The sequence below is a fragment of the Helicoverpa armigera genome, chromosome 6, assembly GCF_030705265.1.
Source record: "Helicoverpa armigera isolate CAAS_96S chromosome 6, ASM3070526v1, whole genome shotgun sequence".
NCBI lineage: Eukaryota > Metazoa > Arthropoda > Insecta > Lepidoptera > Noctuidae > Helicoverpa > Helicoverpa armigera.
In genome coordinates, this window is record NC_087125.1 from 2,739,049 (window position 1) to 2,755,007 (window position 15,959).

Genomic DNA, 15,959 nt, shown 5'->3' on the forward strand with positions numbered 1-15,959 from the left:
CTAATATCTTATCTAGGATTCCGATTTGCGAAGTCGGATATCGGCTACCTAGTGAGTTGCTCCCGGGGTACACAGGCTGCAGGCCGGCTAGTGGGCTCCCGAAGGAAAAGCCGGGAAACTAGGAAGTGGTTCCGGGGCTGGGCGCACGTTATCGCGGAGGCTGGGGCCGCGCGCCGCCAGTCCGCGCCGAGCCGCCGCCGCCGCACCACGCGTCACGTGTCGCCCGGCCGCAGCGCGCACGCGCCAACGAGATCGCGACAACCCAAAACATTACGAAAAAAAATTCACGCCACCCACTTGCCAACGAAAAGTGACAGTGACGTTTCGGGGGGGAGCACGGTGACAATAACACGCATTTGTATTATGTAGTTTACAAAAATTATTTACATGATTCAGTGAAAATTTTCAGTGATACGATCAACTGGTGAATTGAGTGCGATCGATAGGTGTCGCAGTGGTTGTGTTGTTGGTTCCGAGGATGGATGGTGGTGGGCCGGCGGGCTAGGCGCGATGATGCGCAAGGAGAACGCCGGCGCTCCCGGCGGGACGGAGTTCTCGCTGGATGCGGCGGACTGCATCACGCTGCAGCAGATACTGCAAGCGTTCAACTCCACCATCAGCGAGGAGCACGCGTGGGCGCTGTTCTACCAGGCGGCGCGCTGCTTCCAGAAGTGCCTGACGGACGGGCCCGCCGGCTTCCTGGTGACCGAGCCGCGCCATGTGCTGCTGCACAAGGACGGCACCGTGCACCCCAGCACGCTGCTGCATCCAGGAGGTCAGTACACAAACATCTTACTACTTATATGTTTTATTACAAAATTTATGCATGGCCAAACTGTTTTATCGGACACGTCAATAAGAGTTTATCACCAAACTAAAACAGTGATAACAATAGTTACTTACCTACCCAATTTATTTCATAAATTAACATAACAATGACTATCATTGTGTAGCAGTCAATCTTATGTTATCATAGTTTATGAGTTCTTTAGATAGAAAATATTTTCGCAAATTAGCGACCTTCTGTTATCAGCAGAGCTCCATTAGTTAGCTGTATGGAGCACCTATTGTAGCTAATTAGTACTCACAATTATTTAAATCAGTCTGTATTGTGATTACACTTGACTTATCAAGTTCACTAACACACTCATTATGATAAAAATGCTGAACATAACATTACGTACCTACCTCATTATTTCGACAAATTGTTTCAGCTTTGATTCGCGTCACTGAATAAAAAATAAAACCGTCGTATAAAATTTGTTTCACATCGTGGGTGAGCATTCGCAGCAATTATATTTCATCCTCCTATCTCAAAACTTGCAAATTATTTCCTCAATCTTGCCGACGTATCTACCCGGAAAGATTGGCGTCCGATACCCAATAATGCAATAATGCTGCATGCTAATAATCATGCACCGCATAGTTTAGATAACCAAACCCCGCATAAAACCGCCATAGATGCTATCAGAACATTCTTAGACCGCATCAATGCATTCATCTATATTTTACGAAGACTTTAAGTCTGCCTGGAATTTCTATACGTGAAGAAACTCATTGATAGGATTAGCCTCACAGCAATTACTTTCAGCATAATGTTCGCTGGTTATCTTCATTATAACTTATGAATGGGAGAAATACAACATCAATGCTTTCTTGTAAGATAATTGCAAGCATGTCTTTGAAATACGAAAATATCGAGTAGACTTCACAAAGTACTAGAATTGTTGCGTCTTATTTAGAAGTTTGTCAAAATCCCCATCTTCCGTTCCAATTTCCTGCGGAATTAGGGGTTTCCCCTGATGATGTAGAAAATTGTAGTATAAATCTGCTCGTGTCTTAGTAGTTTGGCAAAAAAAAGTCGGTGTCAAAATAAATGGGAACAGAAAACTTCTTTCGGTTAATAGAATCCTACAAACCTATTAGCGTGGTAAAGCCACCCAATGCTCCAGTTATTATTGGCACGATACATGAATATGAGTCCAAATGAATAATTTTGCAAAACCATGTCGTATCGATTTAGGCTTACTAGCTCATAACATGTTCCTTTTACGAAAGCTCCCATGTTTACGCACATACGAGTCATGTTATTATTTCAGTTACGTTAAGGTATGCTTTGACTAGCCCGCAACCGGCATCGCAGGTAATATTTTAAAGACAGGTAAACTCAATTGAAAGACAAGACAGTTTGAAATAAAGGCCAGCTTTTTGCGATTGATCTGTAATTTTCGCAGAATTTGTGTGTTATGCGATACTTAACCATTGATTTAAATCCACCCGAAATCCGTTTAGTCTGTAGTTTATGTTTTAAAAAGTCTATGAAACAGTTATAAATTATTGGTATTGCTGTGAAAATTCCTAAGAACTAATTAAAACATGAAGCGAAGCTTTAAACGTAGCTTAAGATCGATATCCTGTGGGGTTCGGTTGCCTTGAAAGCTAGTAGCTGAGATGGCCTACATTTTCGAGCTAAAGATGTACTCCCAAAGTTTGCTTGTCTTTTAATACCGAGCGTTACAGAGTAGTCGACACGAACCTTTAGATCGAACATATTACGTCGGTTTTATATCTATATCCGCAGGTATGTTTGTTTACTCCCGAAGTTCGTCCTATTTACCTTGAACAGATATTTCCTTACTGCCTGCCAACATCGCCTAAACTTTCGATATAAATAGAAACATTGATTAACTTAGGAGTTTATAAAGTTGATGACAGAGATGTTCCACGCGAGTTTAGTTTATTTTTGTCAATTCAGTGATCAATGAAATGCATCAAACCGGAAGGTTGACTTCTAAGAACTGTTGAGACATTAAAGCTTCTAATTTACTTGAAAGATCTAACAGGATCATCGGTGCATCTTTCCGTACTTTAGTTACGGGTTTCTGATTTTTAATAGCACCTATCTTAGCAAGTTTAATTTGCAATAAAATATAATGACATGTAATACAACTTCTATATGTATAATGTAAATGTTTAAACTCTAATTGCCCAGTTGGAGATAAAAGTTCGTTTGATTGGAGGACCTCCCCAAGTTTATCAGGATGCGTACAGTAGCAGCCTTTACAACCCTATTTGTCTAGAAAATCAGCCGATGATTTATCAAATAGCCATTCTCAATTGACATACTTTCCTAAAGAAAATAATGTAAGTGTGTCTATGTAGTCATAGGCCAGAACAAGCTGTATCCAATAACAAATGCCTAATCAAAATTTATTGGAAACGAGTCCACATCTCGGCTAACATTTCAGTGTAACGCCTTCACACAAATAGCTTGTTCTAGTGATTGCTAGGTGTCGTATGACAATTTCTGTGTATCTAGAATTCTAGACCGCTCTGCAAATACGCAGGACATGTTATCTTACCACGTAGCTTGTAAATGGGAGGTCATCTGCCGCCCAAGTTGTCATATTGTCACATTGAACTCTCAGCGGAGATACAGCTTATTATAATGCAGTGAACGCAGACACCTTGTCCTCTTCTAATAAAGTTAGGTACTTTGACCTTTAAAGACACAAAAGGGAGAGCCTATTTAAAGCTACGAACGTGTCCGTCAAAAAGAAGAAAACCTTCGTTCATAGCGGACCTTGAAAACGAGATGAGAAACCTTTAGCTAACCGCGTAATATTTTCCACACGACCTTTTTGGAACAAAACATTTTCGTGGCGTATTATTCGCGTATTAATCATTCGCAGATGGGCATAACAGTCGTACCCTCTGCGCCGCACATAAAGCATCTCGCCGCAGGTTGAACAGTGAACCTGGCCGACAGTGCCCGACACTGGCCGAAGTGCCACACACCAATCATTGCTGACAGCGCTCATACATTGCCTTGCAATTTAAGCGATTTTGCATGCATGTTTCTATTAGGCTATTTACCGCTGACCCATATTCGCAGAACACTTGCTAACAAGACCGACGCTGTAAGTGACAAGTTTGCTATCTTCGAGATGTCATTCGATTTGTTTATGTAGTCTTACGATCGATTCTTGCACAATATTACGAATCGATTTTCCGATGTTAATTTAGATTTTAAATGCATTTTGTTTGTAGGTTAAGGAGTCAATTAATGCATTACCGTGAGTTTTCTCGAGAATGTTGCGACCTGATTATTTTTGTAAAAGTTTTACTGTCTTCAATATTAATGGTGGTCGTTACAGGAACATATTACCGATTGTTTCAGGTGCCCTTGAGACATCTTTAGACCTTGTCCATTTTTACTAAGTTTCAGATATAAATCAATTAACATTATTTTCGACTACTTAAAGAAAATGCGATCCGTTGCTTTGTTCGTTTTCTACTTTTACATGACATCATATAATTTCCTTGGGAAGCCATATCTTAAATTCGACATTAATTCACAATTTTACGGCCTTTATTTACTTCCCACTGTTATGTAATCGCAGTAGCATTAGACACCTGACCATTTGGACCGATTGTAAGCGACTGATCTAAGTTTTTGTCAACTATCTAATTTTGCGTGAAGCCTAAAAAATATACTGAATCACTAACCAGATTAGTCTGTGGTCTGTGATGTGAACAAAAACACGGAATACCGTACATTCAAGGTTAGGTTATGTTTGGCTAAATCTTAAGTGCTATGTGCTAACTAACAGATGACAGTACAGTATTGTTTCAATGTCTTCCGTTTAACTGAAACAAATTGTATTTATTTGCATATTTTTATATAGGACTGCGAGGCATACCATAAAATAAATAGCAGCAGAAAAGCAGCTCAATTTCCTACGTTATAAACTTGCTCGCTTCAAACTTTAAATAGCATGTACTTAGTGGTTTTCACACTGCGTTTTCTTTACACTTTCCTTCACTTTTTAACTAAGAATAAACTTAGATATCCATTCCGCAGTTATTGTTCCATGTTGATAATAAATCAATGATGTATTACAATGAATGGACAGGCACAGGTGATGCGCACGCGATTATGATAATCAGTTGGCATTTCATTGACACAATACTTAGGACAGTGACTCTCAAAGTTTTCCCGCAACGCGCCATTGCGGGTTTTCGTCGCAGCGAAGTTTTGACATAAACGATGGTTATGACTTGAATTCTTAAGTTTTATGTTTTTAGTACTTTGTTAAGGGTTCAGATTTTGGGATATTTGCCGCCAACTTCTGAAGATGGTATGAAGTTAAAGAGTTATTTGAAATACAAACTTAATGTTTTAGCATTATGATAATAGTTTACTCACGTAAACATGCCTACAAAAATATCCATTTAATACAGAAATGTAGATACTTTTTGATTTAAAAAAAACTTACCGCTTGATTACACACAGTTGATCACCACTGTACACCAGTACAGTCAAGTGCAGATCGCTTTTTGCTGAGTTATTCATACGGTGGTATTGTTCTGTCAGGCGATCTCACCCCGCGCGTGAGAAACGGGTCTCGGTCCCGGAAAGTCTAAAGACATGAGAATTTTCGTGAATGGGGGCGTGGATCGTCCGTGTTAATTGATGTGGAAATCAATTATGTTGTGATACAATAGTTAGTTGTATCTATTTGTATTTTAGACAGCTTAATGTAGTAACAGATTAGTCATTTGTCAAATGCACCAATATGTGTAGCGTGTCATTTAAGTATAGTTGTTTTCTTATAGCTGGCATAAAAGTCATTTACTTAAAATGTTCCTCGTTCTTCCCACAATAGACCTTAATCTGTCGCTTTTTATTATATTTTAAAGTTCATAGAAATGTCTCAATAAAATTAACCCTAAAACGCCACAGTGGGTCACAAAGTCCCATTGAATGGTGCATGTTATGACACTAAAATAAACCGGATTATTGTTTAATACCGGGATAATGTATTTTATGAGAACATAACTGTATTGAAACGATTTCTATTTTATTAGTAGCAGTTCGTACAGTGGACTACATTTTTCTGCTTAAAACCGGCTGTTTGTGTTATTTATTGGTAATAAGTAAAAATAACCTCAATCCATATGGAATGTTATAAAAGTTGCAATGATTAGTTATTTTTTTTACAAAAATCATTTTTTACATTGCTACATGATTAGCAAAGATTATTTTTTAATCACTAATAAGTAGGTATTATCTAGACACACGGCAGTGTGTCCGCCAAGTTCGAGCAAAAAAGGCGACACACCGGCCGTGGGTTATATTACACGAACCATTTCGGGCCAAATTCGACCCCCCTGTAACTCAAAATCTATTTTATTTACGCATATCAAATTTCTAGTATCTGTTGAGACCCCCTCACTTATCTAAAATACAAAATTTCATTAATATACCTATTGTAGGTCTTGAGATATTGACGTCAGAAAATCGCTATTTTTACTATACACTCACTGACTGATTCACTTATTCACTGATTCACTGATTCACTGACTCACTCATCAAAAACCTAGACCACTTCCAATGGTCGTATTGACTTGAAATTTGGCATGGAGGTAGGTCTTTATGTCAAGGTAAAGGGAAAAATCTGAAAATGGCCAAGTGTGAGTCGGTTTCAAAATAATGAAGGTGTTTTATACCCGGTGTAAATTTATACCCCTAAGGAACTAAAACGAACTAAATTTATCTATATTTATATAATATATCTTCGAATGGTACAAAGGTTTGTATTTAGTCAAAGTAAAGTAAAAATCTGAAAACGGCCAAGTGTGAATCACTTTCGAAAATAACGAATGTGTAACTTTGATCCACGAACATAATATATGATAACATGTCATGTCAGTCAGTTGGTAAATCTAGTCATAGTTAATCTAGTTCATTTCTTTGTAAGAAACATAGTACATATTAAAAAATCGAAAAGATAGTATAAATGAGACATTTCTTTAACTAACTTCATCATAAGAAAAAAATAAAATAAACAACCTTACAAAAATAAATGAAATCCCACCCAAAACAAAAATGTGAAAGACTGCCAAGTTCGATAATATGGGAATGCTTCGCCTATAAAAGAAGTGAGATCTGAATAAGTACCAAGTTCCATACACATACCTCAGTTAAAAATAGTTACTTTTTAATGATGATTACTTGGCAAGTTTTAATAGAAAATTAAATACTTGATTCATTGCGTTTAGTAGGTTTATAACAAGGTGTATGAAAACTTGCCAAGTAACATCATTAAAAAGTAACTATTTTTAACTGAGGTATGTGTATGGAACTTGGTACTTATTCAGATCTCACTTCTTTTATAGGCGAAGCATTCCCATATTATCGAACTTGGCAGTCTTTCACATTTTTGTTTTGGGTGGGATGCTAATTTATTCGGAGTGATTGGCGGTAAGCGTTCATTTCGGCCTGTTGTGACATTTTCAGGTTACGTATACCGGTGGCTCGTGCCATTTCCAAAATATTATCCAGTCTAGACGTATAGTTATCGTTTTAGTGCTTTCGAATAAAAGTGATGCATGGCATCTGGTTTTATTTTGTTTTCTGTTTAAAAAAAATGGAATTCTAAAGCTATTCGCAATTTATTTACCAATCATAAAATTAATTCGTTGTCGTCAATAAATTACAGGATTCTATTCGAGCAAAAACTGGCGGTTTCTTTGACTGGCCATTACAGAAACCGATCAACATTGGAATCCTTTTTGTGAGTTCAATAAATAGAGCCTTCCTCAGAACGGCTTCCGAAGAGAAAAAATAACAATAGACATAAAGTTAATGATTTTAAACCTTAATGCTTCGGAATACAGCCTACTGCCGTTTTCTATTTACCTGCCTATTTTCCTGGAATTGAAGAGGCTACAGGTAGGCGGGTTAAGGGAGTCAATGACATTCGAATTTACACGTTACCCATGTGATGTAATTTGACATGAGCCGAAAGTATATGAATGGCCTTATTTAATAACTGGACTGGACTTTTTTTTAAAAAAGAAGAATGTTCATTAAGGCGAGGAAGTGGTCAACAATAATTCCATAACCGGCACGCGCATCTAAGGCGCCAAAAGGGGTCGGAGCGTCTGAGCGGGGCGAGGATAACAATACGCGCGCTAGCTTATAACTAAAAGTCGTAAGCGACAAAATGGTTTTGTAATTTTAATATTTAGAAATGATAATTTAATAAAAATTCCTACTACCATTTTAAAGAGTATGTATATACTCAACTACTAAAAAAGTTAAGAGGCTTAAATCGGTCCCGTTTGCCCATAATATGTGAATCTCTTTTTAAAAAGAGGTATGTTTGATATATTTTTCTCTGTTATAAAAGTTACCTAATCATGTTTCTACAACTAACAAAATAAGGCTTATATCATGAACTTTCAGGTAACCAAGTTGTATTTTGATCCGTTTTGTATTTACTGAGAAAAATTGACATCCTTGGCGCCAAAAATTCCAATTCGTCCTCTTAAGCTTGGAGCGCCAACGCCGTTTCAAAAGCACTGAACGGCCAGATAGGCATTAAATCGAAAGTATTTTAATAATGATTGCCTGCCAATAAAGTTGGCGCAACATTGTTCAGCTACTTGGGTATCTACTTAATTTCCTTAGCGTTTTATTTATTCTTAGGACACTTACAAAGTTGCGGGTTAACTTTGAGGTACAGAGTAAATACGCGAACAAAATGCTCGAGTGTTGGCATTCGCTGAACGAACGATTGAATATGATGGCTCTGCAAATATTACAGAGGTGGAATTGAAAGGAATTGTATTAGGTAGGTCTGCTTTATTTGTATGATTAGGTACTATTGGTGCGTGTACTCTGCATACCTGCCGTCTTACAATCTATTCTTTCTCTAGGTCTTTGTGCTGAAAATCATGATGGGAATATCTATTTTTAACAGCATTACGTAGGTAGCCGACGAATAAATTAATTTTCCAAGTAGTCCATAATTTCTGCACTGCGATGAATACACGGAATTGCAAATATCGATTGTAGCAGCGCAAATTAACCCAGCAATGCTTCTATATTAGCTTTTCCACTATCGAATCAAGGCTAAACATCTGTTTGGCTTCTCAATGGAACATCGATCTTCATTTCTCGGAAGTTCTTCAATAAAGATTGATTAAAAAGCTCTCGATCATTACTTGTACGACTAGAAAGTCAACAGGGCACAGGCTATTGTAATAAAATTCATGTTTGCTGGTGTCCACTGGTTCAACAATGTGATCGTGGTCGCACGACTTCGTGACCCGACCACACCCGGCCTAGGACGAGTGCGCCATCTATTGTGCGAAGATGGACAATTTCTTGCCATTGAAAACTGAGGCCTCGTGAGAAGAGAGATTCTTGAAAAAGTTGCAGTTTTTTTTTATGTACGCTTTTTAGATTAGTGGCCTGCTGAGTTTGTTTTGAAGATGTTGGCCAGCTTGGTGTTACACGTGTTTCATGAAATCATGATGAAGGTGAATAATATCGATTTAGATACCATAGCTGTTATGATGCCTTATGTACATTGTCTGGTATAGAATGTAGAATATGTACTTTCAGGTCATCTTCATATCCTGATGCTACTTGGTTGCCTTTATGATATTATTCTTCAAAACATTGTAATATTACAACGTTAAAAAACAGCTGTGGAATTTCTTTCCGATATCCTGTTCTTTTATTTCCATCTGGAAGTGAAAAAACAAATACCGCTTTGTCGCTGCAAATAAACGAAATAGCAAAATATTGTTCTCGAGAAGTTAACATTCATTATTTCGCTAAGAGATGACGTTTAAATATTGTAGTTTGTACGCTAATGAAACAATGGCCGGTCGCCTAGGGGATCAATTGTGTGAGCAGCTTTTGTTTCATCTCAAATAATAGCTTACAGGTACTTTTGTATTACCATTTGTGAGCGCTCCACTTGGTGCGCAAAAGATATGAAACGTTGGAATACGTAAATGATTTAATGATTTATTTAAAGAAATGTTGACATGCATTCAATGGCAGAATACTTGATGTTGATATCACTTTATTACCACTTTATTATTTTTGATAGTTGAATTTTTTTTAAAGGACTGTTTTATTTGACTTCAATTTTCTTTAATGCTTATGTATTTGAAAAATTTTGTTACTTGAGAGAAATACTACAAAAATTGTCGTTTTTACTTACTGTTATGTAATTTTTATTCCAACCAAAAATAGTAAGTGAATAAAGCAAACAATTTTCCTCAAAATCATTCTTATTTCGCAGAAAAGATATTGTTATTTTCCGATTCATAGATAAAGCAAAGTAATCTAGTATATTGCTTTCTCATACACTTCATTAGCTTGTACCAATAAATTGGTTTCATAAACAATTGAGTAGAAGCGACAAACACTACCCACCAGTGCAAGTGGCGGCCCTAGGGGTGTGCGAACTGTGCCATCGCACAGGGCCTCGCGCTTGAGGGGGCCTCGCGCTACAACCCACACTAATATAAAAAAAATATAATTAGAAGATATATATCTGGTCCAAGAAATAAAATGTGCATTTTTTTCTTTATTTCTAATTCATTCTGCGTCAGTCCTCAATTTAACAAAAAGTTGGAACACCAAAGTAACAAAAACAACTGGCTCTCGATCCAGTCACGGATTCTTTTTATTTGTGCTTTGAGAGTCCTTAAACAAACAATTTTAAAAAATTCGCGCTCGCTACGCTCGCGGCTGTTCAGTTGTACCTTACCTTCTAACTTGATTAGAGTACTTTTTTGTCCCAAAACTCAAAAATTTTCGCGCTCGCTACGCTCGCGAATTCACCTTCCACTGTTATTTATTAAACAACTTTAGGTGCTTTAGTGACGCTCAAATTTTTTTGCGCTCGCTACGCTCGCGGGTGCTTTACTTTCCACTTATTTTATTTTATCATCCTTTTTTAGCCGAACCTAGAAGGTAGCGCCGCTTGTAAGTCCTTTTATTAACGAGAAAATAACTCCTAGTTTCCGTATGAACTTCCTTATTTACGACGTTCGAATTACTCAAGTTACAATCTTTCAATACATAGGGGGCGCTTGGGTCATGATTGCACCCGGGCGCTACATGAGCCAGAGACGGCCCTGAATCAGTTATACGAAGAGCTGAATATTATCTCGGTGATGAAATGTATATTAGAAAATAATTTAACTGAAATTAATTCCACTACTGAAATAGTCTTGAGAATTCGAATAATAAAAAATAATAATATCGAAAAAGCAGTTTTCGAGGTTTACAATTATTAAAACATGTTTAAGGAATTCGATGACACAAGATCGACTTTCAGTCCTTGCTAATCGAAAATGACGTTGCTCATTCATTCGATTATTCTGCTTTAATTAAAGATTTTAGTTTAATATTTGTTAATTTTGTGATTCTTTGAATATAAACTGTAGTAAAAATAAAATTTTATTATTAGTTTAACTTGAGCATTTCTTCTCAAACATGACGATTAGCTAAATCAAAACGCCAGCTTACTCTCGCAACACATATTTTTCACTTTGGATAAAAGGCCTCTCTTAGACCTGCCGCACGTAGCCTCGCAATGGCTAGGGCCGCCGCTGCTACCCACAAGTAATTAATTGTTTGTTGTTTATTTACATCAATATGAGTCTAAACACGTTTTTGTAATCAATGGCAATTTGACAAAAGGGTTTCGTCCTTTTAATCATTTTCAGCGTTAGTTATTTTGTGATGTGATTAGGATCTTTCGAAGCGTGGTTTACAAAGACTTGTCTTCAGAGGAATTAAATCCAATATAATCCTAACTTCAATTAAATCCATTTTTACGATTTGTCATCAATATTCTCCGTACATCAATTTCCAATTCGTCATAAGAGCGAAATAAATAATGAATTAAAGTTGCTGTTTCAAATTATTTCCCATGTTAAAAATTATAAATTGTAATTGCAACATGTAACTCAATTCTCAAAGCGTTGTATTGTGATACCAAACTGCATGTTGTATCTAAGATGGGGTGTCGACGTCCTTGCGGAGCCAAGGTCGATCGATACTCGGCCAGCTGGTGACGTCACGACCGCCATTTTGGTCCATGACGTCACACAGCTGTAAATACTCGCCTTTCAGGAATATCAAAATACTATTATAGTAAGCCTTTGTGTTTACGTTTAGAAGTTACGAATAAATAATTGAAGGTGTGCCTTCCTACTATATTTTTGGCTTCACGTCCTCTGGGACCGAGTTGGCGAGTTGCCACAAAGATGGGACCTGTTGGTGTGGTGCTAAAAGTTTATGATTCTTACCTTTACTTACAGAACCTTACTAAATTAGGATTATGAGACTACACGAAAGAATATTATGTACTACTGGGAACTGCAATTTTCTGTAATCCTGTGTGGTGATTCTGACAATTTAATAAAAATTTCCCAGAAAATACCTGTGGTAACATGTTTTATTACTTACCTCTGATATCCAGGAATTACGTGTGGCATCATATTGAAGATTTTGCAATAAGACGACAGGCGATAGAAACGTCTTTGTAAGCCCATGGATTTCATAAACGTGTGTGGCAGATATAACTTAGACAAACTATACTTAGAGCGGCGTAGGCGTCGCGTCGCGTGATCTCACACATTCCCTGCCAATTGGATTACTATTCACTTTAAGGGTTATGATACATTGCATATTTTCCGTCACCCTTCTTTTACTTTGGTAAGATGTACCTTGCATAAAATTTCTGCATTATTATATGCTAAAATCTTTACGACAAAGCACATTGTTCCAAGATGAGTCTAGTACGAAATTGTTAATGATTTGGAATATTTTCTACAATATCATCTTTTACGAAATCTTTCATTTCTGATTCTGCTTGCCATATACATCACTCAATACGTATAAAAGCATTGAAGTCTCATGACAAAGTCCAAAAATTTTGATATAGGCTTCCTATCCGCTATATCTTGCACATGTCGAATACAAAGTCCCTCTAGGACACTTATCGCTATCGATAGTTAAAACAGGTTTTCCTCAACGACTAATAATCTTCATAATGTGCATGATTCCTAAGTCGTCGGCACGCGCTTGACACTCGGGCGGACACTCGCCGCCGCCGTCCGCGTCGCGCGCAATTACGCGATCGATCAGAATCCTTCCTTATTTGCCGTACCTTGGAACGCAGCTATAGGCTCCATAAATACGGTGAAAGCCATTTGTACGGGATAATTAATTATCGTCCTACATGATTTGATGAGTTTTTGCTGTGGGAAAAACTTGATTAATGTTCGCCGTCTTTTACAGTTTGCAGATAAGATGTTTCTTCCTAGTTTGTTGCGGTTAATTGAATTGACAGTGGGTAGAAAAACTTGAATGTCACCAAAAAAGTTGAATTAAGCGATTCGGTACCGTACGCTCTAGTAGCACGCGCTTTTACCGCAAGCAAATTGCTATTATCGATCGTTTGATTAGCAAGGGTTTCCCACCTGGAATTTTTATCCATAACTTCTTGCGTGTTACTTGGATTTGTCGCGGGCCGATAGTTTCTGTCCTCCAGTAGAAACCGAAGATTCGGCTATAACATCAACGAGCCATTTACTTTCTTCTAATTTAATACATAATTATAGATAAGTAAATGCTTTCTTCCTTCTACATATAATTATGCTTCTATTCTTGTTACACAAGGCCACCAATTTTTCCTCAAGTCTTCAGTGCATCGCCCGCCAAATTATTATCAATTGTGAAGGATGATCTATCAACTTTCTAAAGTAATAGCTCCGTGTTTGTGTAGGTGCTATTATCTAGAGGTAGATAACAAGCGACCTTTGATTGAGATAAACGGGCTCAGATTATGTTTTATGCGTCACATTCATGTAACGCGTGTTTGTCCGATATAATGTACTGTCATTTCAATTGATAGTTATGTTTTTTGTTGTTGGTGAAAAAAGTCGTTTTGGTATTGTAAATGAAAGTTATTTAGAGTGGCTAAGTATTCACTTTAAAGGCTCGAGCAGACCGGATGCGTATGCGTAACCACGCGCGTAGTCACGCGCGTAGTTACGGCGTAACCATGAGTTGTAATGTATGGAAATGTATGAGACAGGCCACACCGCTTGCGTAACGACGCGCGTGTCTACGTTACGCAAGCGGTGTGGCCTGTCTCATACATTTCCATACATTACAACTCATGGTTACGCCGTAACTACGCGCGTGACTACGCGCGTGGTTACGCATACGCATCCGGTCTGCTCGAGCCTTAATTCGACAGATGATAACTTGCCCGATTCAGAGATTTCTTACTTGTATCTTTATAATTCCATGGCTTACCAAGTCATTGGTATTTACCCCACCATAAAGTTCTCTAAGGATAATATCAGATGCTATTCCTTTTCTTTTTGTTGTAAAATGAAAAAAAAAAAACTGTTGTTCACCAATGGCTATTAGGGATTATAAAATTCTGTCTGATTGCCTCCTATTTAAAAAGCCTCATTAGCTAAATAACTCTTCAATAAATTGAGATCCGTTTTTTGCAAAATGAATCTCAATTTCTAACATCTCTATCAATCAAATCATAATGCAATGCTAAATGAATTGGATCTTTGACATTTCCAAATGAGATAGAAGACCCTTTTTAAAAGGCTGAAAGAAATTCGATCAACGGTTAATTTATATTCATGATGTCAGAAAATCGTCATGCATAATTACGTACATTTTAAGGTCACGATAAACCTATCAATATCTACCTAATCATTAGTCGCTTGTATTGAAATTATTGTGAAATGCGCATGTCCATTAGCTATACCAGATGCGTCTTATCTACAGTACGTTGAATATTTTTGTTATCATTAATACTCTGTTCAGCTGGATTCCATAGGTCGTTTGTACTGACGGAATCCCCTTGAACTCTCCTGAACTTGTGTGACAACCATATGATTCAAGGTAGGTTAACGGATGGATAATATTGCAGATCGACCTTTATCTGCCAATCAATCATCTTCACCTACGTCTATTATAGGATAAATTCCATGTTAATCTTCTATATAGCCTATCTAGTGTTTGTTATAATTAAAATTATGAACAGTGACGACAATTTCGTCATCTTTATTGTTATCACTTTCTACAGGAATGTTGTTTTTAATATAATCTATTGCTTCATAATTGCCTGTGTTGAATTTGGTTAAGATTTCGTTAGATCCCTATACGTTTCATGTGCTTTATTTATTTTTTATTTACTATCAAAGTTTTGGTTAAACTCTCAACCATTTCATTTTATTTGAATCTCTATTAACATCAGCTGGTCAAGCTTATACGTAGACTTCGATATTTTTCTTCACATTTCAAGTTTCCATCTCCATACAGTTGTTCTGTTATTTTAATTGCTTGCAATCTTCCGGTTTGTGTTCGGCAGTGAAACAATAAAACTTAACGGTGGTTGTAATGAAGTTCAAGGACCGTCAACTGGTCGATTGTAACGTTGATGTAATACGTTACGTTTGCTGTAAGTCACTTTCGTTCGTTTTCAGTAAACGGTATTTTATTTTTGCTGTTCGTAATTTTAGATTATTTGGTAGCAGGATTTGTGTTTGTTTGTGAGATAATACCTGATTAGGTGTAATACTAATTTTTGATTCTTAAATTCCTCCTAGGGCTAGCGTGGTCTTTCAATTCATTTCATTAATCCTTATCTTCTAGTATTCAAGGCGGGAACCATACCAAAGTTATGTTACTTTTGCAGAGAAATATATAGTAAGACCTATCTAAGTTGACTTGTATACAATCTCTTACAATCTACAAATCATTGCTGCACTGGTGCGTTTGCTACACTTTCAATTTTGACAGCTAACAAATTGCGTGCACCTGTGATGCATTGGCAAAGATTAAGTTCTGTTTCATTAGGCATTCATTCCATACAATGAAAACTGTGTGTATGGTGATTAAAGTGTGATATGCTTTCTTCTAATTTGGATGGGAGCCAAGTTCCGTGAACTTTGGTAGGTACTAGTATACCTGCTATCAAAACTTAGGGTTTTTCTTAATAACTATCTATCACATGTGGTGGAGTAGTCCTTTCCCATAATAAAGAGTTATGCATATTTGCACATATGTTTCCTGGTATAAATACATTCTACAAGTTTGTGTT

The 15,959-nt window shown here is 37.2% G+C and overlaps 1 protein-coding gene across 5 annotated transcripts in view; it reads left to right on the forward strand.

The window, feature by feature from the left end:
• The first annotated feature begins 45 nt into the window (after positions 1–45).
• LOC110381177 (protein spire) overlaps positions 46–15,959 on the forward strand; it is a 164,281-nt gene continuing 148,367 nt past the window's right edge. Inside the window, exon 1 of one of the 5 annotated variants that reach the window (XM_021341423.3) lies at positions 46–775. In XM_021341423.3, coding sequence (XP_021197098.1) covers positions 511–775 — 265 coding nt within the window. In that variant the 5' untranslated portion in view covers positions 46–510. The remainder of the gene's footprint in view (positions 776–15,959) is intronic. The other 4 variants (XM_021341407.3, XM_021341415.3, XM_021341432.3 and 1 more) reach the window with 4 other exon arrangements.